The 23,885-nt window shown below is 51.6% G+C and overlaps 1 protein-coding gene across 5 annotated transcripts in view; it reads left to right on the top strand.

Annotated features, from left to right (window-relative positions):
* The window catches only part of LOC311530861 (butyrophilin subfamily 1 member A1-like), a 44,777-nt gene extending 22,020 nt beyond the window's left edge, over positions 1–22,757 (top strand). For all 5 annotated transcript variants that reach the window (XM_084647837.1, XM_084647838.1, XM_084647839.1 and 2 more), the window contains 5 exons: positions 837–944; positions 2,652–2,684; positions 10,964–10,984; positions 12,365–12,391; positions 20,277–22,757. In XM_084647837.1, coding sequence (XP_084503963.1) covers positions 837–944; positions 2,652–2,684; positions 10,964–10,984; positions 12,365–12,391; positions 20,277–20,836 — 749 coding nt within the window. In that variant the 3' untranslated portion in view covers positions 20,837–22,757. The remainder of the gene's footprint in view (positions 1–836; positions 945–2,651; positions 2,685–10,963; positions 10,985–12,364; positions 12,392–20,276) is intronic.
* The last annotated feature ends 1,128 nt before the right edge of the window (positions 22,758–23,885 follow it).

The raw sequence follows: 23,885 nt of genomic DNA, 5'->3' as shown, positions 1-23,885 counted from the left end.
AAGATTCATATGTCCCTTCTTGCTTCAACCACCATGTCCATGCTGATCACAGGTTCTGCTTGATAAGGATCCAAAGCAGCGCGGACTAATGCATGTTCATTTTCATCATCAGAGTCGGATGCCACCAGCAAAGGTTGATTTTCATTTTTGGTGGTTCAGGTTTGGTAGTTTTCGCATCAAAATGTTGCTCTTTTGAACATCTCCACACCTAATCCCTCTCAGATTTTGGAAGATACTTCAGATTCTTAAACCTTGGGTCAAGTGCTGTAGCTATCTTTAGAAATCTCACATTGGTATCTTCTTTGTGTTTTGTCAAATCTGCAGTGAAAGTGTTCTTAAAATGAACAACATGTGCTGTACACTTTGTACTCTGTGTTGTAATTGAAAATGTAGAAAAACATCCAAAAATATTTAATACATTTCAATTTGTATTCTATTGTTTAGCAGTGCGATTAAAATTGCGATTAATTTTTTTGAGTTAATCGTGCGAGTTAACTGCAATTAATTGACAGACCTAATATTTATATTTCACCTCTATATCCTAAATATATCTGATACATTTCAGCATTGGCTACATGAGGATAGCAGTAGCATAGCGGAGCTCCATTCTATTCCCTCCCTACCGCCGACATGCCTCCTCCCATTAATTAACCATGTTCAGTAACCAGGCTAAAGCTTGGAATTTCACTGGCTTAATAATAAAGCACAGAGGAGCCACATCTCACTGTGTATTTCCCTGTGAGACTCTTTTAACTAGTCACAGTGTCACCACTGTCAGTGTCCTGCCTTCATTCTGCGTGTGTTTGCTCCCAAGTCAATGGCCCTTTCTCTTGCAGAGCTGTTTTTCCCACAAGTCAATCCTTGGATGGTGGCTCTGGGTGTGATCCTGGCTCTTCTCCTTCCCCTGGCCGGTTACTGCTTCTGGAGGCAACACAGAGCAAAAGGTGAAGTAACAAGAGGGGGGAATTTGGTGAGAGAGAGAGAGAGAGAGAGAGAAATTGATTGATTGACCGATTGAAAAACAAAACCAAAAGTAGAGATACTAGGGTTGCCAACTCTGACTGAAGCTATTCCGGGAGATTTGTTTTCCAACATGACATAATGTAATTTTCTTAAAATATCCTATTAAAATTTCCTGGAATGCTTTCAATAGTCACTGGGAAATTGATGCTGATTTCGGGAGACTCCAGGCCAATCCTGGAGGGTTGGCAACCCTAAGAGATGCAGGGATTCAATGTTTGGAGGAGGTGTCAGGCAGTGGGAGCCGGGATGAGGGTGAAGAGGGAGCTGAATAAATTATGACTTTGTCTGAACCAAGAAATGTCAAGTGATTTCAACCCTTCAGATCTCACTCAAGGATCCCAATCGAATGTGATTCTGAACTGTTCCACGGGGATCAGCGTGGCTCAGATTGAAACACCATGTGGGGCTCAGTGAGCTGGGCTTGGAGTGCTGACATATGTAACTTGGCTGCTTGCAGGAAAAACAGAAACAAAGGAGGAGAGAGGGGGATTTCTTAGGGCCAATTCTGCCCCCCGTCGGTTCTTTCAGCCCCCCCTCCCTCCAGTTTAGCTGAGTAGGAGCTGCAGAAGGGCAAAGCAGTGGCTGTGAAAATGGACAGGTTAGCAATTACGTTATCTACACTAATATTTTTTCAGCCTGAGATCTTGCTGACCTGAGCATCCAGCTAAAGAAAGTCACCTCCACCCCATTCCTCTCCCCCCACCCCACATCTACCAAGACCCTAGGAAGAGCTGTTACCACTTATCATTAGGAGCAGGGGCAAGTACCACCTACAAGGTCAGGAATTGGCCTAGGATTGAACCAACCAAACTCCGTCCCTTATCCAGGTCAATGCTCCATTCCCGTCACTCACTTCCCTCCCCCATCCCCACAGTCAGGAGCTGGGGAGAGCTGGGGCTGTTCAGGGGATGGGCACAGAGGAGAGCAGCCAGATCAGACAGGAGTGTGACAGGGCCCAGGCAGCAGGGATGGCTCCTGGGGGAGACATTTAGAGCAGCCTCTAGAGGTGATAGTCAGTGGGGCCCAGGCAGCAGGGACGCTAAGTGCAGGGATGTTGAGACAGATCTGTCTGTGTGTCCTGTTTGTCAGTCTGTCTGCCTCACTTTCGTAATTACAGAAAAATTACATGAATAGCGGGAACCGCGCCATAAACATGGCAGGGTGAAATCTCGCCTGTTGCCCTTTTCTCTCCCTAGATACCCTTCGACCTGATATGGAGAGCAAGAAAGGTCAATGTCTGGGCCCATTACATTGACCGACGGAAGAGTTATCCCCCTAAACATGACAGGGTGAAATCTCACCATTATTAATTAACTGTTGCAACAATTTGCCAAGGGTTGTGGTGGATTCGCCAGCACTGGCAGTTTTTGCATCAAGATTGGATGTTTTTCTAAAAGATCCTCTGTAGGAGTTATTGTTGGGAAGCCCATGGGGTTGTGTTATGCAGGGGTCAGACTAAGTAATCACAATGGTCCCTTCTGGCCTTGGAATCTATGAATGGATGATCTTTCACCCTGTTCTCTCTCTAGAGACCCTGCTGTCTGGGCCAGTTACATTAACTAATAGTAGCATTATCCCCACAAACGCTACAGGGTGAAATCTCACGTCTCTCCCTTTTCTCCCTCTAGAGGCTCTGCGATCTGAGATGAAGACACAGAAAGGTCAGTGTCTGGGACCAATGGGATGGGTTGAAGATTTCACGTCATGTCAGTTGAATTAGCTTGTTCAAGGCAACTTAACTCAATTGAAAGCCACTTTTAATGCAGTGGAGTCAGAGTTTAACACTTTTAGCTCAGTTTTAGCAGATGGAGTTACAGCCTGTTTTAATGAGTGATGGGGAACATCTCCATATCGGCACCAGAGCCCCAAGCAGTGAGCTCAGGGGCTGCTCGTGCTGACACAGATGGGCTCTGAAGGGGAAGGGATCACTTGTCCTAATAAACCCCATGGGAATTACAGAAATGGCACCTTGAGCCCAGGGTCATGAATACACCAGCCCAGCTTGGTCAGCCTCATTGATGGAGACTGCAAAAACTCACCCGTGGCTGCGAGTCTCGGAGCCTGGGTCAACTGACTGGGGATCATGCTGCAGGGCTAAATATTAGCAACGTAGACATCCCCGCTCAGGCTGGAGCCCAGGCTCTGAGACCCTCCTCCCTTGCCGGGTTTCAGAGCCCAGGTCCAGCCTGAGTGGGAATGTCTATACGGGTATTTTTCAGCCCCATAGTGTGAGCCCCAGAAGCCTGAGACCGTTGACCCAGGCTCTGAGGGGTTTTTTGCAGTGTAGAGAAACCCGGAGAGACTTTTCCAGTATTTAACAGGATCCTCAGATGGGATTCCTCTTTGTTCTTGCCCTTCCATACCCTTGTGATGTGGGAGGGGGCAGGATTTCACCCTCAGCTCCACCCTGCAGTGACTCTGTACGATAACCATAGGAGGTCTGATCAATGCAGAGCAGTCTGTGAGGTTCTACATTAAATAAAACTGATTTTTAAAGGCACACAATGTTTTTCAACTTTCCCCTCATGATGTTACTACAGGGCAGAGTTAAGGTTATTTAGGTGCCTTAGCTGCACTTCTAGAGCACAGCATATTTGGATTTCTTTTAAATTTAACCTTAGTTCTGTTTCCTGGGTGTATAACACTTTAGAGATAATTACAAGATCCCTGTAATGTGTTTTGCCCTTAAGTTACAAGTATACGTCCTCTCAATCTTAACTCTATAATAAGAGGAATTGCATTGTGCATTATGACCCAGATCTACAAGGAGATTTAGGCACCTAAACTCCAGACATGGGTGTCTCAATCCCAGTTTTAGCCACCGTCATCCACAACCCCCCACTTGGCTGACACCTAACCCTGTAGGTGGCTAAACTGACTTGCTACATAAATCTCTGCTGTAAAAGTTCTCTCAGTGTCTAAGTTTCTGCCTTGGGCACATGGAGCACACAGCTGCCTCACGCTAGATGTCTGGGGACCTATCTCCCTCCTGTGGCCCAGAGCGACACACAAACTAGGGGAAGATGGGTGGAGGAGCCTCTATCTCACCCATGGGGTCTGATCCAACAGATGTGCTCAGATGCCACCCAACACTACACAGAACAGAGGTGGGAGACAGGGAGGAGGCAACCCTCCCTTATAACCTTTAGCCCAGGAGTTATGGTTCCCAGCTGGGATGTGGGAGACTCTGGTTTAGGTTCCCCCTCTCTGCGAGATGAAGAGAAAGGATTTGAACAGGGATTTCCCACCTCTCAGGAGAATGCTCTAAGCACTGGGCTATGGAACATTCTGATGTGAGTGTCCTTCAGTCTCTTTTGTTCAAGTTGTTACACTTTAATTAAATATTAATTGAGAATCACTTTGTAACCCCTCCGCCCCTCGGCCATCTTGTGTGCAGCATGGCAGGTGCCTTACTCTGTCTCACAAGACACACTGAGGTGCCTAAGCTGCCTGGCTCCAGAAGAGAGGCTCCTGGCTGTGGATTGCTAGCAGAGAGAGGATCCAAACTCCTGAGAGGGGCGGGACTTAGCACATACCCCTCTTGTCGGCATCTCCCATTGGCTGGCTTACATGACTCCTAGCACACTGGGTTTTGTGAATCCCATTCTAAGGCACTTCTCCTCATTCATTGTACAGGGAGATTTGTGATGCTTTCAGGGTTACACGAGGTCTCTGGGGTGAATCGCTACAACCTGCTTACAGCATGTGAGAACCTTGTCTGTCCCCACTGGGGGAACTCTCCCAAAGCTACTGTCTCTCTGCAGGCTAACAATTCACACCCCCACTTTGTTACACTCGAGTGCCCAGTCCCCTGTCTCCTGGACACGGGCAGTCTGCGCCAATCTGCTGCCTCCGTGGAAGCAGTGCACCCCAACTTACTGGCTTCACCTTGGTTCTACACACTCCTTTGCACAAGGCACTTAGACGTGTCTAGAGCAAAACCAAATTGAAGTTTAATTAACGGAGCCTGAGACAGAGTTTCAAATGAAAGTAAGCGTAAGGGCTTGGAAACATAAAGTTACAGGTGAAAGAAACACAAAACACAGTCTATAGCCTATACTTGTTAGCAGGGCCCTATCTTATCTGATAAGGTATTTCTCACCCACTGGTCAGTTCTACTCACAGTGGCTGCGAGAAGGCTGGTGCAGGGAATGGAGTTACGAATTTCAATTTCGAGCCTTTCACACAATGAGGCTGAGGTTTTCGAAGCTCCCTAAGAGATCTGGATGCCCATCCAAATTCCTGTTTGGAACTTTGTTAAAACTTTATTTGTTTTCATACCTTTTGTTACTATAACATTAGTTTATAGGTGACTTTCAGAAAACCCTGAACTTCAAGCTAACAGCTTTTACATGGGGATAGTTATCTAGGTATCTGTAGTGAACAGTCCCTGAGATGTAGTCACTAATGCCCCTAATTCAGCTAAGTACTTAAGTATCCACTTAATTTCTTTGCTGAACTGAGGCCTAAAACAGGAGCTTTAAAGAACACAGGAGTGACCAGCGCAAATCAGAGCAGGGCCCTGCTAGCCTGGATCCTGTCTGTGACAGTGACCTGTACCAGCTGCTTCAAAGGATGATGTGAGAAACCCCGTAGTGGCCTGTGATGGAATAAGCTGCCTGTAGCCAAAGTGTCTTCCTAGCCCCCCTCAGTCAGAGGTTGACTTAAGCTCTGAAGCAGGAGGGTTTGTCTCCTACCCAAAATTATTGGGTTCTTTGTTTCTTTAAAAAATCTTACTCTCCTTGTTCCATTCTGACACTTCCCAGCTAACCAGATGAACTTCCTCTCCCTAACTGATGCCAGCAACCATTTTGCCATCTGGGACTCTCTCCTAACACCCCACCCCACCGCCGCCCCGCCCCACCACCCCATGTCCCTCTGCACAGGATCTCACTGATTTCTTTATAGAGAAAATGCACAAGGTCAAACATGACCTCGCCCCTCCATCCCTTCCAAAAGTTTCGCCTCTTCTCTCCTCCTCCAACCCCTCCACCTGCTCCCACACGCATCCCCTGATCTCCCTTTCTCGCTCGCATCCCTCATGCACCCTTCTCTTTAACTAACCTCCCCCTCTCTTCCGACCCTACCCTTTCCATACCAACATGGCTTAGTGCCAGCCAGGGGCTGTCCCTCCAGCCTGTGCCCTTTGAGCACTCTCCAGACACAGGGTCTCAGTGCCTTTCCCTCACTGCTTTGGTTTTACTTCTAAAAATAAAACTGTTTAACCCAAATACAGCGTATCAGCCACATCCTTTCCCCTGAGCTGGGTTCTTTGGCACAGGCCTAGCCTCTCCCTGCAGGATTGCACCCCACAGGCCATCTGCCTGACTATCAGACATAAACTGGGCTCTTTCCCCTGCCCCAGGGTGTCCTGCATGTGTCTTCCTGCTCCCAGCCGCTCTCCCTTAGCTGATGGACTTGCTGATTCATCAGGCTTTTATGAGGACCAGGAGATCTTCAAACCATCACTTGATCCCTGGCCTCAGCATCAGTTGAATATTCATAGACTGGCCCTGGGCTCAACTCCCCTTAAAGGACCGGCCACCCTGTGACACTTAGTCTCTCCCATCTTAAAACTTTCTATCCCCAACCCCAATTGCCTCTCTACCTACTGCCCCTTCTGCTTCCATCTCTAAGCTCAGTGAACGCTCTGTCTACAGTCACTGTCTGGAGTTCCTCTCCTCCAATTCCATCCTAGACCCACTCCCATCCAGCTCCCACCCCCTTGTACAACACTGAAACCGTTCTCACCAAAGTCTCTAACAACCTCTTCCTGGCCAGATCCTATGGCTTCTGTGTGATCCTCATCCTCCTTGTGCTAGCCTCATGCTCCTCCTTCTGACATCACCTCCTGTCTCCATTAAATCCTTGGCTTTCACAGCTCCCTCCTCTCCCACTTCTCCTCCTGCCTCTCTAATTGCTTCTTTGGTGTCTGTTCTGTTGGGTTGGTCTCTTCCTGTCTCCCTCTTTCAGAGAACGTCCCCCAAAGCTCAGTGCTTGGCCCCTTGCTCTCTTCTCTCCACACCCTGCCTCTAGTAGCTCTTATCTACATGCAGGGATTCAGATACCACCTCTACGCCAATGTCTCTCAAGCTCCTTCTTCGCTAAAGACTGTTCCCCCTCCATCCCATCCCACATCTCGGCCTGTCTGACATCTCCTCCTCGTCGATGTCCAGAGGGCAGCTCAACTCAACAGCTGAGTGTTTAATCTCTTCTGCACCCCTCACAGCCCTCCCTACCTTCCTAGTCTCTTCACCCCTTTGAATAACACCGCAAGCCGTCCCAGACGCAGGGGGCTGTGGCTGTTCTCCCTCCCTCCGTACCTCCCATCCCGCACACTGGGCCCACCAGAGCAAGGTACCAGGATCTCTGCCCCTCCTGTGGGCTAGGGATTGTGGCCTGGTGATGGGTTGTGAGGCCTGGACTGGCTGAAGGGAGCCCAGAGCGGAGTGGGAGGCCTGGGGTCTGGCCCTGCTTGAGGTGGCTTCATTCAGGAAGGGTCCAGGGGGTATTTCCCCTGCTCTGGCTGGGAGAACCACGGGGAGAACTGTAGGCCCAGATCGGGGGTTGGGGAGAGCAGAAAAAACTATCCTGTAGTTTTGAAATACAACGTTGGCCACCCTAACAACATGTCCATTCTCCAGTCACTCAGGCCAGAAATCTGGGCATCGTCTCTGACTCAGCCTCTCTCTGGGCCCCCATGTCCTGACCTCAACCCAGTCTCCCTGCTTCTGCTTACATAACACGTCACAGATTCATCCTCTTCTGTCTGTCCTGACAGCCCAGGCTCTCATTCAGGCCCATCATCTCATACCCACTGCTGTGATCTCTTCCTGTCCAGCCTTGACACCAGCCGCTTTGTCCCCTCACCTCCATCCAAAACACTGCTGCTAGGATCAGCCTTCAGGGGCTTGTCTCTGCTACCACATCCACCACTTGGTGTCCCTCCACTGAGACCCCCTTCAGCTCCACTCCCTCACAAGCTCTTTGTCTTTTGCCTTTAGGTCCCTCAGCAGTTAGTCCCACCCTGTCTGTCAGATCCACCAGCGTCACTGAGCGATCGGTGCTGCCTTCCCCTCCACCAGCGATGGCAACCTGCAGGGCCAGTTCTAGGGGTGGGTGAGCGGGTCCGTCACCCTTGGCACCAGCTTCCAGGGGGAACCGTACTGCTGCTGGCCTTTTTATTTATTTTTTCTCCTGGCAGCCTGGGTAGGGTGACCAGATAGTAAGTGTGAAAAATTGGGACAATTTTTTTGGGGGAAGGGGGGTTTAGTTGCACGTATAAGACAAAGCCCCTTATATTAGGATGGTCCTTATAATATTGGGATGTCTGATTACCATCAGCTTGCGTCACCTGCCTGTCTGCTTCTCCCTTAAACACCTCTGTGTTTTCTCCCGCTACCACTCCATGCACAGAAAAATGCCCCATCAGTATTTGTAAAGCTGCCCCCTTCTCCTCTCTTAAATCTCTCCTCCAAACCCAGCTGTGCTGTGGCCCCTGGAATCTCTCCTGTCTGGCACTGGCTGGGCACGTGGTGAGCTGGGCTTTGGTTTGTTTTGATTGTTACCTCCCCCTCCCATCCCCTTTACCCCACTTATGTATTTCATCCCCCTGTTGTACCCTGTCTGCCATGCAGAGGGTGAGCTCCCTGAGGCAGGGACTGTCTCTTTGTTAGATGCAGTTTGTGTGGACTGAAGGGGGACAGTGGGTGTGTCTGGGAGCCATAGAAGAGGATGTTGCATTAATAGTGGTGGGATATAGTGAGGGACTGAGTGAGGGATTGTGCTGCAGGGATGGATAGAAAAGGGCAGATACTGGAGATAACACTCAGGAAGGAGCAGCGGTGTTTGGAAATGGCCTGGGTATGCAGAGGGAGGAATCAAAAATCGCCCTGAGATTGTGGGCGCTGAGATTTGGCCAGGAAGATCATTAGGGACCCCAGTGAGAGCCGTCTGACTAGAGTGGGAAGGAGGGACGTCAGACTGGAAGGGATCTAAGACAGTTGGAGGCATAAACACTGTTTGCAGACTGGGTTCACTGAGTTCAGAGATAAAGGGGAGGAGGGATATGGGGCAGTACCTGGAGGGGTGGGTGGGGAAGAGGGGCAGGTTTCTGAGTAAAGTTAGACATGGGCATAAATATTTTCAGGGTCAGGACCCTAGACTGTAAACTCTTTGGAGTAGGGATTGTGTCACCTTCCAGTCTGGAGTGTGCATGTGTACATGACCTAGCACTGTGGGGCCCAGCCCTGAGTATATGTGTATAGGACCTAGCGCCGTGGGGCCCAGCCCTGAGTGTGTGTATACAGAACCTAGCGCAGTGGGGCCCAGCTCTGAGTGTGTGTGTACAGGACCTAGCACAGTGGGGCCCATCTCTGAGCATAGGCGCCGACTCTGTGGGTGCTCTGGGGCTGGAGCACCCACAGGGAAAAATTGGTGGGTGCTGTGCACCCACCGGCAGCTCCCCACCCTCCTGCCCAGCTCACCTCCACCTCTGCTCTGCCTCCACCTCCTCCCCTGAGTGTGCCGTGTGCCCGCTTTTTTCCCCTAGCTCCCAGCGCTTGTGCCGCGAAACAGCTGTTTCGTGCTGCTGGGAGGGAGGGGGGATGCGGCGTGCTCAGGGGAGGAGGCAGGGCCGGGGCAGGGATTTGGGGAAGAGGTCCAATAGGGGCAGGGAGGGGGCAGAGTTGGGGCGGGGACTTGAGGGAAGGGATTCGAATGGTGGGAGGGAAGGGGCGGGGAAGGAGTAGAGTTGGGGCGGGGCCGGGGGCAGGGGGGTGCGAGCATCCACCGGCACTGGGGAAAGTTGGCACCTACGTCTCTGAGTGCGACCTCTAACTGCTACTGGAATACAAATAATGTGCAGTGGGGCAGGAGACTGGCCCTGGGCTATGGAGTTATGGCAGGGGATGGGGCTTACAGGTGTGTGTGTCCATGCAGGTGATGGGGGATGAAGAGGGGCTGGTGGGTGGGGGGTTGCAGGGATCAGTGTGGGAGAGACAGATGGTAGTGACGTGGAGCCAGGAAGCCCTGCTCTCTGGTCCATGTTGATCTGTGCAGTATCTGAGGTGTATAACAAGTACATGTAACAGCTGGGGCAGGACAGGTTTAGGGTTGCCAGGCGTCTGGTTTTCAACCAGATCACCTGGTTGAAAAGGGACCCTGGCAGCTCTGGTCAGCACCGTCGACTGGGCCATTAAAAGTCTGGTCAGCAGCGCAGTGGGGACCTGCTAAGGCAGGGTCCAGGGTCGGCCGCTAGGTCCCTGAGGCCCATATGCGCATGGGCAGCCAGGGAAGCTCCGTGCACTGCCCCACGCCCTGGGTGCTGGCTGTACAGCTCCCATTGGCCGGGAATTGTGACCTTTGGGAGCTGCAGGGGCAGTGCCTGCAGCCGCGAGGACAGCACACAAAGCCTCCCTGGCCACCCATGCACCTAAGTGCCTCAGGGACCTGGTGACCACTTCCGAGAGCCGTGGTAAGCGCCGCCAGGACCCCGCACCCCTTCCCACACTCCAAACTCCTGCTGAAGTCCGGAGCCCCTCCTGCACCCCAAACCCCTAATCCCTGGACCAATCAGAGCCATAATCCCCCTTCCGCACCCCAAGCCCCTGCCCCAGCCCGGTGAAAGTGAGTGAGGGTGGAGGACAACGAGTGAGGGAAAGTGGGGGATGGAGCAAGTGGGGGGCGGGGCCTCGGGGAAGGGGTGGGGTCTCGGGAAAAGGATGTTCGGTTTCGTGCAATTAGAAAGTTGGCAACCCTAGACAGGTTGGTCCCTGCCTCCATAAGAAGTCAGCTCCTGTGCTGTGCTCTGCTTAGCATCTTATGGACAAATCTTGCAAAACATTTGTATCACCAGTGAGGAAGACGTTGCTGTTAGCTTGACTATTGTACATTAAGTTTGGAGACTCAACATTAACTCACGTTGTCTTTTACTTTCCAGCGGAATACGAGGCAGTGAAAGGTAAGTGTGTTTTTACTAGTTTTGATTATGCTTTAAATTGGAAAAGGAATAGTCAGAACTATGTGAGCAAAGAAATGTTCGCGTAAAAAACTAATGTGTTACTGGTACAGGTAACGTACACGACAAGGGGGAATCCAGACATTATCCAGAAATAATGGATGGAAAATTTGTGGTATTAAAATATGAATATTAACAGTTTTATTTTTCGCAACATCAACCCTTGGAAATACTCTTAAACACAAACAAACAAACTTCACTCCCTGACACCACAGACACCCTGTAACAAGAACAATAATTATTTTATACCAAAAGGGCCCAGCCCTGTGAGTTCTCCACGCACATGCTCCTGCGCCCATTGGTTTGCTTGGAGCAGGATTGGGCCCCCTGAGCCCTGTTGACTTCTACACACAACAGCTGTAGGACCAGGCACATGGGTTGCAGGAGTTGCAGGCGCTCAGCACCTCTTGGGGTCACACCTGCATCATCCACATGATGGAAACACTTATAAAGGAAGAGTTCTTTGAGCTGGAGACCCAGATTTTCTGCTGTGCCAGGATCTGCTTCAAGAGGGGGCAGTGAGGGAGCTGGTTATGGCTCCCTGATTCGCAGGCTGCCCCAGGGGCTGCTCTAATTTGCTCCACCTGGCTGTGGTCCCTGACAAGCTTCCTACACCAGGAAGGGGGCGGGGGTAGCTGGCATAGGAGCAAGCTACGCTGCTTTATCCCATCTGAGCTCTCCCTACGCCAGGGGAATTCTCTGATGTCCAGGGCCTGGTTCCTGCCAGTCTGTGCCATCCCTGCACACAGTGACTGGACCAAGGGAGACAACCTAACCCTTTATCACTGTGGGCCCCATTCTGCCACCCTGACTCACATGAGTGATCCTCACAGGTGCAGTCCCATTGATTTCTGGGGAGAGGGTTTGCAGGATCAGGTGCGATAAAGCAGAAGCCCTAACTACTGATAAGGAGCCTAATCCTGGTGTCCTTACTCAGGCAAAATTCCCACTGAAGCCAATATAATTTTCAGGGCCGGCTCTAGGCACCAGCAAACCAAGCACGTGCTTGGGGCGGCACTTTTCGAGGGGTGGTATGCCGGCCCCCTTTTTTTTTGCTTTGGCAGCATTCCTCTTGGGGCGGCAAAAAACCTAGATCCGGCCCTGGTAATTTGGGTTTAGAACTGGGCACTTATGTAATTGAGAATCTCTTCTATTGATTCATTTATGTTCTTTTTTCCCTTTTCTCCCCTCTCATTCCCATGGACCCTCTGGCAGAACTGGGTAAGCTCCATTTCGGGTTTGTGGAGTTTGTTTTTCACAGTATGTTACTTGTCGAGTCTGTATTTCGATTCTGTAAATTCTCATGTCTGATTATTATTTCAGGACTCACCAGAGCCCGAAGATACGCAGGTAACTAAGGCTGATACTGCTTCAGTCACTCTCAGTCCCATTCCGCTGGGATATCCGGTCCCTGCTCAGTCCTCTTACAGCTCTCACAATAACTAAGGGGTAGGGCAAAATGTCATTGTCGGTGTGAAAGTCTGAGGGTTTGGTTATTCACACCCCCACGAAGGTACCTGCAGTGGTGGGGGGAGCTGGTGCAAACAGACAATTGTTTTACTGCTCTCTGTTGCTATGATATAGCCTCCGGTCAATGGATTGTTTATTTCACTGCTGACCATTTTTGGCAGAAACATCTAGTTGATGAGCTTATCCAGCCCTGCTGGGTGCAATAGCAGAGTGGATGAAGGGCAGGGGGGCAGCTGGTGGCTCTAGAAGGGTCACTGGGGTGAGGAACAAGGAATTTAAACCTCCTCATCCCACACTTAGGGCTTGTCAGCGTGTGGAATTCATGGGGAAGAGCCCAGAGTAGCTAGTGTGGAATATTCTGCACTCGTAGTCTTCCAGTGTGGATTAACACAAACGAGACAAGGGCTCTCTTTGCATGGAATAAGGGTGTCCACACAAGCAGCCAGTGCTGACTAGCTGTTCTGCACTAGCTACTCAGGGCTTTTGCCAAGGGAAAGAGGAGAAGCATCTCCTCAGGTCCCCGCCCGGGGACCACAAGCCCTGACTACCCTTTGCTGTGGCAACACTGTGCCTAGATCTGCTGGTTCCTAGATCAGCACTTTAACCACAAGAGCATCCATTCACTACTCCGATAACGGTCAGGACACTAGACTGGGTGGAGGGGCAGTGACAGGGGAGGGCTCGGGGAGCAGAGCCCCGTAATGCCAGGGGACTCACAGAACTCGAGTCTCATGTGCTGCCATAGGACATGGACCTTGCACATATGCACCGTGCTAGTACCCAGCGCCTGGGTGAGTCAGTGTGAATTAAACCTGCCCAGGAGTGGGGTGGGGGGGCAGTTGGTGCTGGGAAGCCAGGTGAGAGCAGGTTCTGAGGAAGGGAGGAGGAGGAGGCGGTTGGATGACGCTCAGCAGCAGGGAGCTTGTTCCCTTCTCCCACCAGCTCCCACTACTCCTGGAACAAAGGGAAAAAAAGTTCCCTTTTCCCAGCTCGGGGGAGTCACTGGGTGAATGTGTGGGGCAGAATAACCAGGGCTCCCTGCGCCCCAGGGTCCCTGTGTGTGATGGGAAAGGCCCCGCACTGTCATGCAGCCCCTAGGGGCTGGGCAGTGAGTGTTATTATTGGTATGGTGCCCACGAGTGAGCCAGGCACTGCAGAGACAGAACAAGGGGCTGCCAGCCCCACAGGGCTCCTGGTCTGAGTGCAGACAAGGCCCAGCAAGGGCAGCAGCAAACACTGGGGGAGGGGGTACAAGGGTCCCGTTGTGGGGACAGCCACTCCCTGAGCCCATCCTGTGCCTGTCTTCTGGGTGTGGTAGACAGTATTGTAGGACCCTGATGGCTCCATGCTGGGCCCTGGGTCACCTCCCCAGGGAACACGACAGGGCAGAGGCAGCCTGAGGACGGGGGGAGCTGAAGGCTGTGGGGGAGCGGGAGCAGCCTGGGAACTGGGACAGGGACACTGGAAGCCAGGTGGGTGGCCCAAAACCACGTCCTGTGTTCGCTCCAGGTTCCCACTCTGTGATGCAGGCTCTGTTGGGGTCAGATGCTGCGGTGAGGGGCCCACCCAGACAGACTGAAGAGAGCAAGGCTCTGTCTGCATGGGGAAGGGGCAGCAGGTCTGTTAAATGGGTTGCAGTTTTATAAACTCATCATGGGGTGGCGCCCTCAGGTGCCACCCTCAACTGTTTCAGGGTGTCTTGGCAAGCATCTTGCCTCAGTTTACCCTGTTCAGCACTCCTTAAATTACGCCTCACAGTCCAAAAGATCTGAGAGAAAAGTCCTCTCCAGGGGTCCACTCTGAGTCCAAGTAAACCCCAAAATAAAATCTTTTCCTTCACTCTGCTCCAGCCTCCAGTTCTCACTCAAGCTCCTCCCTGTCCTCAAGTCAGGAGTCAGTCCTCCTTCCCAGAGCTGGGCTTCCATTAGTTTCCATCCTGGAATCAGATGACTCCAGCCCTCCTTCCCGGAGCTGGGGTCATTTCAGACTGTGCCTTTATTCTCTGCATCCACTTTCTCCAGCCGGGGGCAGCTCTCCAGGGCTCTGTCCTTCTACAGCTGCTGCTGTCATTGTCATCTCTGGCAGCGCCTCCCCCTTAGGGGAGCTCCTCTGTCTAGGGCAGTGGTCCCCAAACATTTCTGGTCATGCCCTCCCTTAGCTAGTTTGCGCCCCCACCCCGGGAGCTGCGGTCGGGAGTTGAGCCAGGAAGGGGGCTGCAATTGAGGCCGGGGGCCATGGCTGGGAGTTGACCTGCAGTTGGGGCCAGGGGCTTAAGCCAGGGGCGGAACCACAGTTGGGGCTGCAGCTGGGGTCACAGGCCGGAGCAGGGCCAGGAGTCGATGGCTGAGGCCGGGGCTGGAGTGGAGCTGGGGGCAGAGCAGAGCTGGGTGGCGTTCCCTTCCCGCCACACATGGAGGCTGGTCCTGGCCTTGCCATGCCCCCGAAATGTTCCTCCACACCCTCAAGGGGAGCACGACCCACAGTCCACTGCTCTAGGAGCACCCCTTCCAGGCTTCTTGCTCTGGTGAGCTCTCCGGAAAGCTCCTCTCCTCAGCAGCTTCCTGTCTTTACGATCCCTTCAGCTGAGCCCTGGTCACCCTTTATCAGGCTCATTAGCTCTTTAGCTGCCAACTAGCCACCTGGGATTTAACTACTTCCAGGTTGGTCTGGGTTCCCTCTCAGCCAGATAGACACCAGATGTGTTCATCACAAAATCCTTTAATGTTCTGCCAACTATGGCTGAGGTCTGCATAAATATGGTATTTTACACCCAGCGCTACCTAGTGGTTGAACAGCAGAATACAGTTGAGCGTTCCATTACATCTCCCCCTTTAAGTTCTACATTCCGACCATTTATAATATTTACATTATCTCACTGTCTTTGAAGTTCAGTGCAGATCAGTCTGTTAGGTGTCTCTGAATGGTACTGGTCTTCTAATTACACGATCCGAACAGGTAACAACTTGATCATCTGTCTGTCCATTAGTTCCAATGACTGACCATGTTTGGTCTGGAATCCTTGAGTCATCTTCTTGTTCTGCATCCACCATCTGTAGAGTTTGCTCGGTTGATTGTTCTTTCTGAGGAACAAAGTGTAGATGTTGACAGTTTCTGATGAACTCTCCTCTCTTGGTCTCGATCACAGACAATCAGTGTGTTGAATTCTTTTTCTTTATAACAGCTGGAATATTCCATTCTTTTTCTCCATCCAGTTTGACACACACATGGTCACCAGGTTCTAGGCCTCGTATTTTTCTGAGTGATGTCTGTTGTAAAAGTGATTGTAAGCTCATTTTGCCTTTTTATTGGATTTGACTACTATATATGTGTCTGGCTACTTTGGAGATGGATTGTTTTCCAAAATTGGGAGGGTAGCTAGGAGTTGTCTTCCCATCAGGAGCTGTGCTGCACTATATCCAGTAGCTGCTATTGGGGTTGATCTATAACTCAGTAGAGCAAAGAATGGATCTTCCTGTTGAAGGATATTCTTGGCTGTCTGTACAGCTCTCAGCATCTCCATTCGCTTGTGAGTAATATGGGCTTCTAGTAATATGAGGAAGATCATATTTTGTTTGGATAAATTAAATTCTACGTCAGTGAATTATGGTCCATGCTCTGTCACAAGTTCTTCTGGAACCATGAAATGACCAAAAGTCCACTTCAGTTGCTCTATAACACTCTGGTCTGTTATGTCTTTCAAGTACACTCTTTCTACATACCTGGAAAAATAGTCCACGACTACCAGGTAAAGATGTCCCCTGAATTCACATAACTCTGCAGCTAGTCTCTTCTAAGGTCTCTTTCATTCAGACTAGCTCCTTGTTAGTGTCACTAATTACTACTGGCCATATCTTTTTCCCCGCAGCCTTCAGTAAAGAGCTATGGGAGCCCGTGGGGAAATGTTTCTACCAAGGGCAAATTTAACAGCAGCTCTGGAGTGTTTCATAGCTGGTGTCCTGAGCCTGGCCTGGCCGTACCTGTGCGTTTCTGGGGATGTTGACAGTCACTCACTGCAAGTCACTGGGATTTGGGCTCCTAAGTTTCTGGGACACGTTTGAAATAGAGCTGAGTGTAATTTTGAGGGCAAATAGTTTATTTGCTGAAAAATTATATTTTGGGTCGACTGAAACTATTCGCGAATCCATGTCGAGTTTGCTGACGAGTTTCAATGAACAGGAAAAGGTGCCGCCACTTCCCTTCCAGCCTTTAGCCCCATGACTGGGCCCTCAGCGGGGAGCCCCCGGTTCCATCTCCCCGTGGGATGTGGGGCAGGAATTGGAATGTGGGAATCCAGGTTAGGGCTGGAACTGCTGGGCTCTGGGTGTCTGATGTGGGGCTCCCACAATCTCTCCTGCTGAAGACGTCCCCCTGTGTCTAAACACTGCCATGGGCACTGGGCCAAAGCGTGGGAGCGAGAATCACTCTGCAGCCCAGTGGGTTGGGCCTTACCTGGGAGCCCAGAGTCCAGCTCCCCTGCTCCAGTGACCCTGTAATTATTGCTCCATAACCCCAGTGAGGGGAGGGGTTCTGGCCCCTGGCACAGCAGTGTCTCAGCCATGTTGGTGCCCCAATGCAAATCCCTAGTGCAGATGCGCCGCCCTTCTCACCCCCTCAGCCCCGCCTGGTACCCTTCCCTCTCCCCACCATCTCTAACCCCTGGCACCTGCCCCTTCCCTCGTCCCCGTGTGCCCACCCCTCCTCTAGCCCCACTCTGACCTTCTGGCTCCTGCCCCTCCTCGATCCCCTCTCCTAACGCTTCCCTCTACTCACCTGCCCTGCTTCTCTGCTTGCCCCTCTCTGCCCCTGGTGCTCGTCCCTCCCCTCCTCTGCCCTCCCTGTGTCTGCCCTTCTGCCCAACCCGCTCAATCCTCCTGGCACTTGACCCTCCCCTTCACCCTTCCTCCCTGGTGCCTATCCCCTCACCACCCTCTGCCCCACTGACTCCACTCTCCTCACATCCCTCTGCCCCCATCACCCATGACTTGCTCCACCCCCTGCTTTTCTAGTGACAATGCCTCATTTCACACCCCCCCTCACACACTCCTCCCCACCCCCTACCCTCCTTTTGTCTGCCCCCTTCCTTTACCCCCTTCTGTCCCCTGGAGCCTGCCCCTCCCCCATCCTATTGCTGCCTGCCCATCTGCTCTCCCTCCTGTGTCCCCCAGCTTTCATTCCTCCCCTCACCCCTCTAGCCCCTGACACCCACCCCTGATGACCAAACCTTCCCTCACCACCCTCCCACCTTCGCCCCAGTGCCTTCCCCATTTCACGCCCGACTACTGTCGCACAGCCATTTGTCTCTCCCCCACTCTGCCCCCAGTTCCCGCCCCTTCCTTCTCCCACCTGGCCCCCACCTCTCCCCTCAGCACAAGCCCCTTCCCTCACCCCCACCCCCTGGCACCTGCCCCTTCCCTTGCAACCCCTCCTGTCACCAAGTCCCCGGGCGATGCTCTGGAACTGCTCCCCACGAAGTCAGTCAGGACTCTGGTGAGGTCTCTTCTCTGGGAGCAGCCTGTCCCCAGGGCAAACAGCTCACACGGCTTCCACCTTCCTGGGTCTGCATCCTCTGCCCCTCCCTGCACTTCCCACAGCGAGTCCGCCCAGGCGGGGTCCTGGGGAAGCCAGAGGGTCCTGCCCCCCAACTCCGCAGTCAGACGCGACTCTCAGCCAGCCAGTACAACAGAAGGTTTGTTAGACGACAGGAACACGGTCTAACACAGAGCTTGTAGGTGCAGAGAACAGGACCCCTCAGCCGGGTCCATTTTGGGGGGCAGTGAGCCAGACAACCACATCTGCCCTTCACTCCATGTCCCAGCCAGCCCCAAACTGAAACTCCCTCCAGCCCCTCCTCCTCTGGGCTTTGTCCCTTTCCCGGGCCAGGAGATCACCAGATTCCTTTGTTCTCCAACCCTTTAGGTCTCACCTTGCAGGGGGGAAGGGCCAGGCCACCAGGTGCCAGGAAACAGGGTGTTGGCCATTCTCTGTGTCCAGATCCCTGCACACACCTGCCCTCTAGGGCTCTGCACTGATCATACACCCTTACCCCACCACCTAGATACTTAAGAACTGCAGAGGGGAAACTGAGGCACCCCCACACTCTTCAGAGGAAACATTAAGAACAGTCCCACTTCATCACACCTCCTCCCTGCCACCTTCTCCTTACTTCTTCCCCCTCCCCTCCCCTCGCCCTCTGCCTCCCTGAAACCTGCGCCCCTCACCCCTCCTCTAGTCCCCTGGTGCCAGCCCCTCTGTTCACTCCTCCTCTGCCCCCCTGAGGCCCATCTCTACCATTGCCCCCATCTGCCTCCATGGTGCCTGCCCCTTCCTTTGCCCCCTCTGCCTGGCTGGTGCAAACCCCTTCCCTTGCCTGCCTTTGGGCTCCCTGGTGCCTGCCCCTCCCCTCCCCCTCTCCTAACCTCTGGGTCCCACCCCTCTGCCCCCTAGGCCCCACCCTTCTCCACAACCCACTTTCTGCCCCCCGGTGCCCGCCCCTCTCCTCTCCCCCCCCTTTGCATCTACCCCTCTGCTCATCCCCCCCCCCATCTCTCCTGGTGACTACCCCTTCCCTTGTCCCACCTCTGTCTTCCTTTCACCCACCCCTCATGCCCCTCTCCCCCTGATAACTGCCCTTTCCCTCATACCACTATTGCCCCCTGGGGTCTGCCCTATCCCTTTCCCCCCCATGTCCCTCTGAAACCTGTCCTACCCCTCCCCCCTCTTTGTCCCCTTGTCACCTGCACCTTCTCCCACCCCCTCCTTTTCCCCTAGTGCCAGCCCCTCCTTCTACTGCCCCTCTGCCTCCCTAGCGCCTGACCCTCTGTTCACCCCTTGTGTCCCCTGGTGCAAGCCCCTTCCCTTCCCCCCCACATCCCCTAGTGCTGCCCGCCCCTTCTCTAGTCCAGACTTTGAACCCCTGGTGCCCACCCCTCCCCTCATCTCTCTCTTTCCCTTGACAACAGTCCTGCCTCTCATGCATACTCTACGCCCTGATGCATGCCCCTCCCCTTAGCCCCCCCCCAATACCTGCCCCTCCTATCACCCCACTCTGCTCCCTGGCACATGCTCCTCTCCTCAGCACCACCACCCGCAGCCCCATAGTACCTGCCCCTCCTCTTGCCCTCCTCCGCCTACTGGTGACACTGCCCCTGCCCTAGCCAGACCCTCTGCCCCCAGGCTCCTGCATCGCTCTGTCCCCCTGGTGCCTGCCCATTCCCTCCCCACCATGGTCCTGGCACCTGCTCCACCCCTCATCCCCCCCACCCCCTGGCACCAGTCCCTCCCCTGATTCCCCCCTGCCTTATTAGAGCCCCCCATTCCCTCACATCCCTCTGTCCCCTGGTGCCCACCCCTTCCCTTGCTTCCCTGTGCCCCCTGGGGTCCATCCCCTTCTTCTGCCCTGGTGCCCACCCCTCCCCTCTGCCCCGGGAACCTGCCCCTCCCTTCACCCCCCTCTGACCTCATGGTGCCCGCTCCCCTTTCCCCCCCTCATTGCCCTTGTGCTTGCCCCTCCCCTCTGCCCTTCCCCGTCTACTCCTGTGACTTGCCCCTCCTCTTTCCTCTCCCAGCATCAGAACCTGCCCATCCCTCCCCCCACCCCCACTGACACTTTCCCACCCTCTCCCCTGCTCCCCCCGCCCCACTCACTGTCCCTGACTCCCCTCAGTCAACAACACCCCCCCACACGTGCACACACACAGGTTAATTTCCCTTTGATCCGAGTGACCAGCCCCTGCTCCCGGCCCTGACTCTGTGATTCTCTCCCCAGTGGACGTGACTCTGGATCCAGACACGGCAAATCCCTGGCTCGTCCTGTCTGAGGATCGGAAATGTGTGAGCGACGGACACACACGCCAGGATCTGCCCAACAATCCTGAGAGATTTGATCCTTGTGTCTGTGTCCTGGGCGCTGAGGGGTTCGCGGGCGGGAGGCGTTACTGGGAGGTGGAGGTGGGAGACAAGCCTGAGTGGGCTCTGGGAGTTTGTAGGGAATCTGTGAACAGGGAGGGGTGGGTCACACACACACCTGAGGATGGATACTGGGCCATGTGGCTGTGGTATGGGGAATACAAGGCCAGCACCGACCCCCCGACCCCCCTCCCTGTGAGGGTCAGGCCCGGCCGGGTGGGGATTTTCCTGGACTATGAGGCGGGCGAGGTCTCATTTTACAATGTGACTGACAGGTCCCATCTCATCACTTTCACTGGCACCTACTCCGGGACACTCCGCCCTTATTTCTGTCCTGGTCCCAACTCCGGGGGTGAAAATGTGGCTCCCCTGATCATCAGCCCAGTGCCAGCTCAAGCTGGAGGGAATCTCGGTCCCTGACAGTGACACCCGCGGCACAGACTGTCCCCTCCCAGCACTGCTGCTCTTCCTGCCCCCAGTTGTGCAAGCCAGATACTGCCGGCAACTGGACATTTTGTGCTGACCGGATGCTGCCAGTTTCCCTTTTCAGTTCGAGGTTCCAGTCGAAAACCGGACACTTGGCAACCCCCAGCCCTCACCTTCTCTCGTCCCCTGCCCCAGAGGTAGCAGATGGTGGTGGTGTTATACCAATAAAATAAAAACCAGCAGGATCTTATTAAAGGGAAAAAGGCAAAATACCACATTTATTGTGAATACAGAAAGAATCATAGTAAGCAGTTAGTTATCTCTATAACATTCCATTCAATCTCATATTTATTCACACATTCATTCATACAAACACCCACACACACAGGTTCTGCAAGGTTGTTATCAAAGTTACCAGCCTTAGAGTTGCTCATGCCAAGTCACTGGCCAGGTGGCCTGGACATGAGGAGGGAGCAGGGCCTTGTCAGATGCTCATCTGATGCTCCTGGAAGTTGCTTTGCAGAATCAGACCCCAAAGTTCTCACTTTTTAGAGTCTATTTTTATAGGAATTTCTTCCTATGCCAGTCTGTGGGAATTGCTTCATCATGCTGTTACTGAATCAATCAGCAGATAGCACATTCCTGAGGGCTCCGTGCTCCAAGATGTTATCTTGTTCTTTGGTTCTCCCATTCTTGAGGCTGTTGGGTGGATTCCAGTCTGCCCTCCGGGGGGCGGGGGGTCCTCTGGTTATTTCCACTTGACGCCTTCTTCAGCCGATGGACACTGGATTCTTAGGCTGGCACCTCCCTGATCATTCAGTTATTATCCACACCAAGCAACCATCCACATACATCCTCTATCTCTATTTTAATCACAATTGTTAATACAACAAAAGGGCGGGGAGTCTCTGGGTGCTGTTTCTGTTGTTACAGAGTATTGCTTTGAGTCTCTCTCTCTGTGAATTGCTTTGAGAACAGACTCTGTCTTAGAATGTACTAACACAATTAGCAGCTTGCAAGTTTCACACATAGAGGGAGAGAAACAGCACCAAAAACCAAGAGACCTCTTAATTAGTAATACCCTGGAATTTAAACTCTGGGGAATCAAACTCATTTGTGATTTTAATACAGAACTTCTTTAATATGATCCAACAGTGGATGGGGAAAGGTGAGGGCTAGGGGTTGCCCAGTGTCCAGCATCCCATATACCGTCATTCACTCCTGTCAGAATTTTCTACCCCTGTGAACTCTCAAGATAAAATATGAAAGAAAAAAGATTATTCTAATTTAGAAAACATTATTGTAACAAGGTGTAAATACAAGAATATTTTAATTTACATTTCAACAGTACTTCAAAATCAAGCATCTAAACATGTTTTTAGCAATGCAATTATTTACATTTTTTTTATTCTTCCATCAAATCTATGTTGAAGTTTAACTTCTCTGAATAACGTCATTTGTATTTCAACTGTGGAATTTCAAGAAATCCAAAATATTTATCTAAACAAAATAAACTATTAAATTGTCAGACAGGGTTGTTCAGTTACAAAGTACGTGTGTCATAAACATCACAACTACACACGTGCAGCTGTTCTCTCTCTCTCTCTCTCTTTCTCCTCCCTCTTTATTGTCTTGACTGGTTCTCTCTGGGGGGCAGGGCACATACACCCACCTCCTGCACTACACCTTTGAAAATTAATAGGTGAAAAAACGATAGAATTAATTAAGCAATATATTTAAGTTAACTTACACAAGGTTATGTAATATTCTTTGAACTTCTGTCAGCATTAATTCATGTGATTTTTAACTTTCTAGCTACATGTCATCGGTAATCAAGATATGACCCTTTCTTTCTTTCTCTCACATCAATAAACAAAACATGCTATCTCCCTACAGATAGAAATCTCTTCTACAATCTCCGTTTTTTAGTTTATTTTTCTTTAGAAATATTATTTACAGGCAATGTATTGTCAGTGTCCACTGTTGCTTTCAATGTACTGCTGGGCTCTTCATGTTCTTGGTTCTAAGGACACAACAAATGTAGTTTGATAAAGAAATAGAGAAGGGGTTGTATTCCTTTACTGAATCATCACAAATTAACTTAATTATATTAAAAAGCCTGGCATTTAATGACACATAACATAAAATTTGGTGAAGCTTTATTGGGAAATCTTTCTTCTCAGCCATGAATCAGATGTAAGGGTGCTATTTTTGTTGTCATGTGAGGTTTAGAGTACAAAGAAAAGAAAGTTGCTCCAGGAAATTCATCACAATTCCTCTGGGTTCTGTCCACCACCTTCTGGAATGCTCTGTACAAATAGGTTTCAGAGTAGCAGCCGTGTTAGTCTGTATTCGCAAAAAGAAAAGGAGGACTTGTGGCACCTTAGCGACTAACCAATTTATTTGAGCATAAGCTTTCGTGAGCTGTAAGCTTATGCTCAAATAAATTGGTTAGTCTCTAAGGTGCCACCAGTACTCCTTTTCTTTCTGTAAAAATAGTGACCGATTAATCTAATTCCTTGAAATTAGCGATTGAACCTAATGTCTTGAAGAGCTATCGGAGCAGAGTGTGATGGGAGGCACTATGGTGCATCACAACATGGCAGCAGTTACAAGGAGCCCCCTTCCTGCTCCCTGATTCAGACTTTTATACTGCTGCTTTCTTCTCAGCGCTGAGCTAGTGACCTCATTGGGCTCCCTACAGGTGCAAGTGATCCCCTCTACCCTTCCAAACCCAAACTACTCAGTCCCTCCTCCTCTAACTGCACCCGATGCTCTGGGTGCTCTCAGTGACCAGGATGCTGGCTTCCAAAGGGCTCAGTTTGTAGCTGCTAACAGCACCCTGTCACACCACCATGAGTGTGTAATTGACCATGTAATGAAAATAACACCAAATGTAAACTGTTACCTGATTATTCAATTCAGAACCTAGATCTGCCAGTATCTGCTCTAGGCAGCCGTGTTGATATATAATTTTACATGTCTTCTTCTCCATCTCATGTGCTGTCATAGTTCTAAGTGGAAATTCTTCTACCTATTTTGA

The sequence above is a fragment of the Lepidochelys olivacea genome (assembly GCF_965140295.1).
Source record: "Lepidochelys olivacea isolate rLepOli2 genome assembly, chromosome: 14".
NCBI classification, from domain to species: domain Eukaryota; kingdom Metazoa; phylum Chordata; order Testudines; family Cheloniidae; genus Lepidochelys; species Lepidochelys olivacea.
The sequence above is the reverse complement of the archived record's forward strand: the minus strand, read 5'-3'. Positions and strand labels throughout refer to the sequence as shown.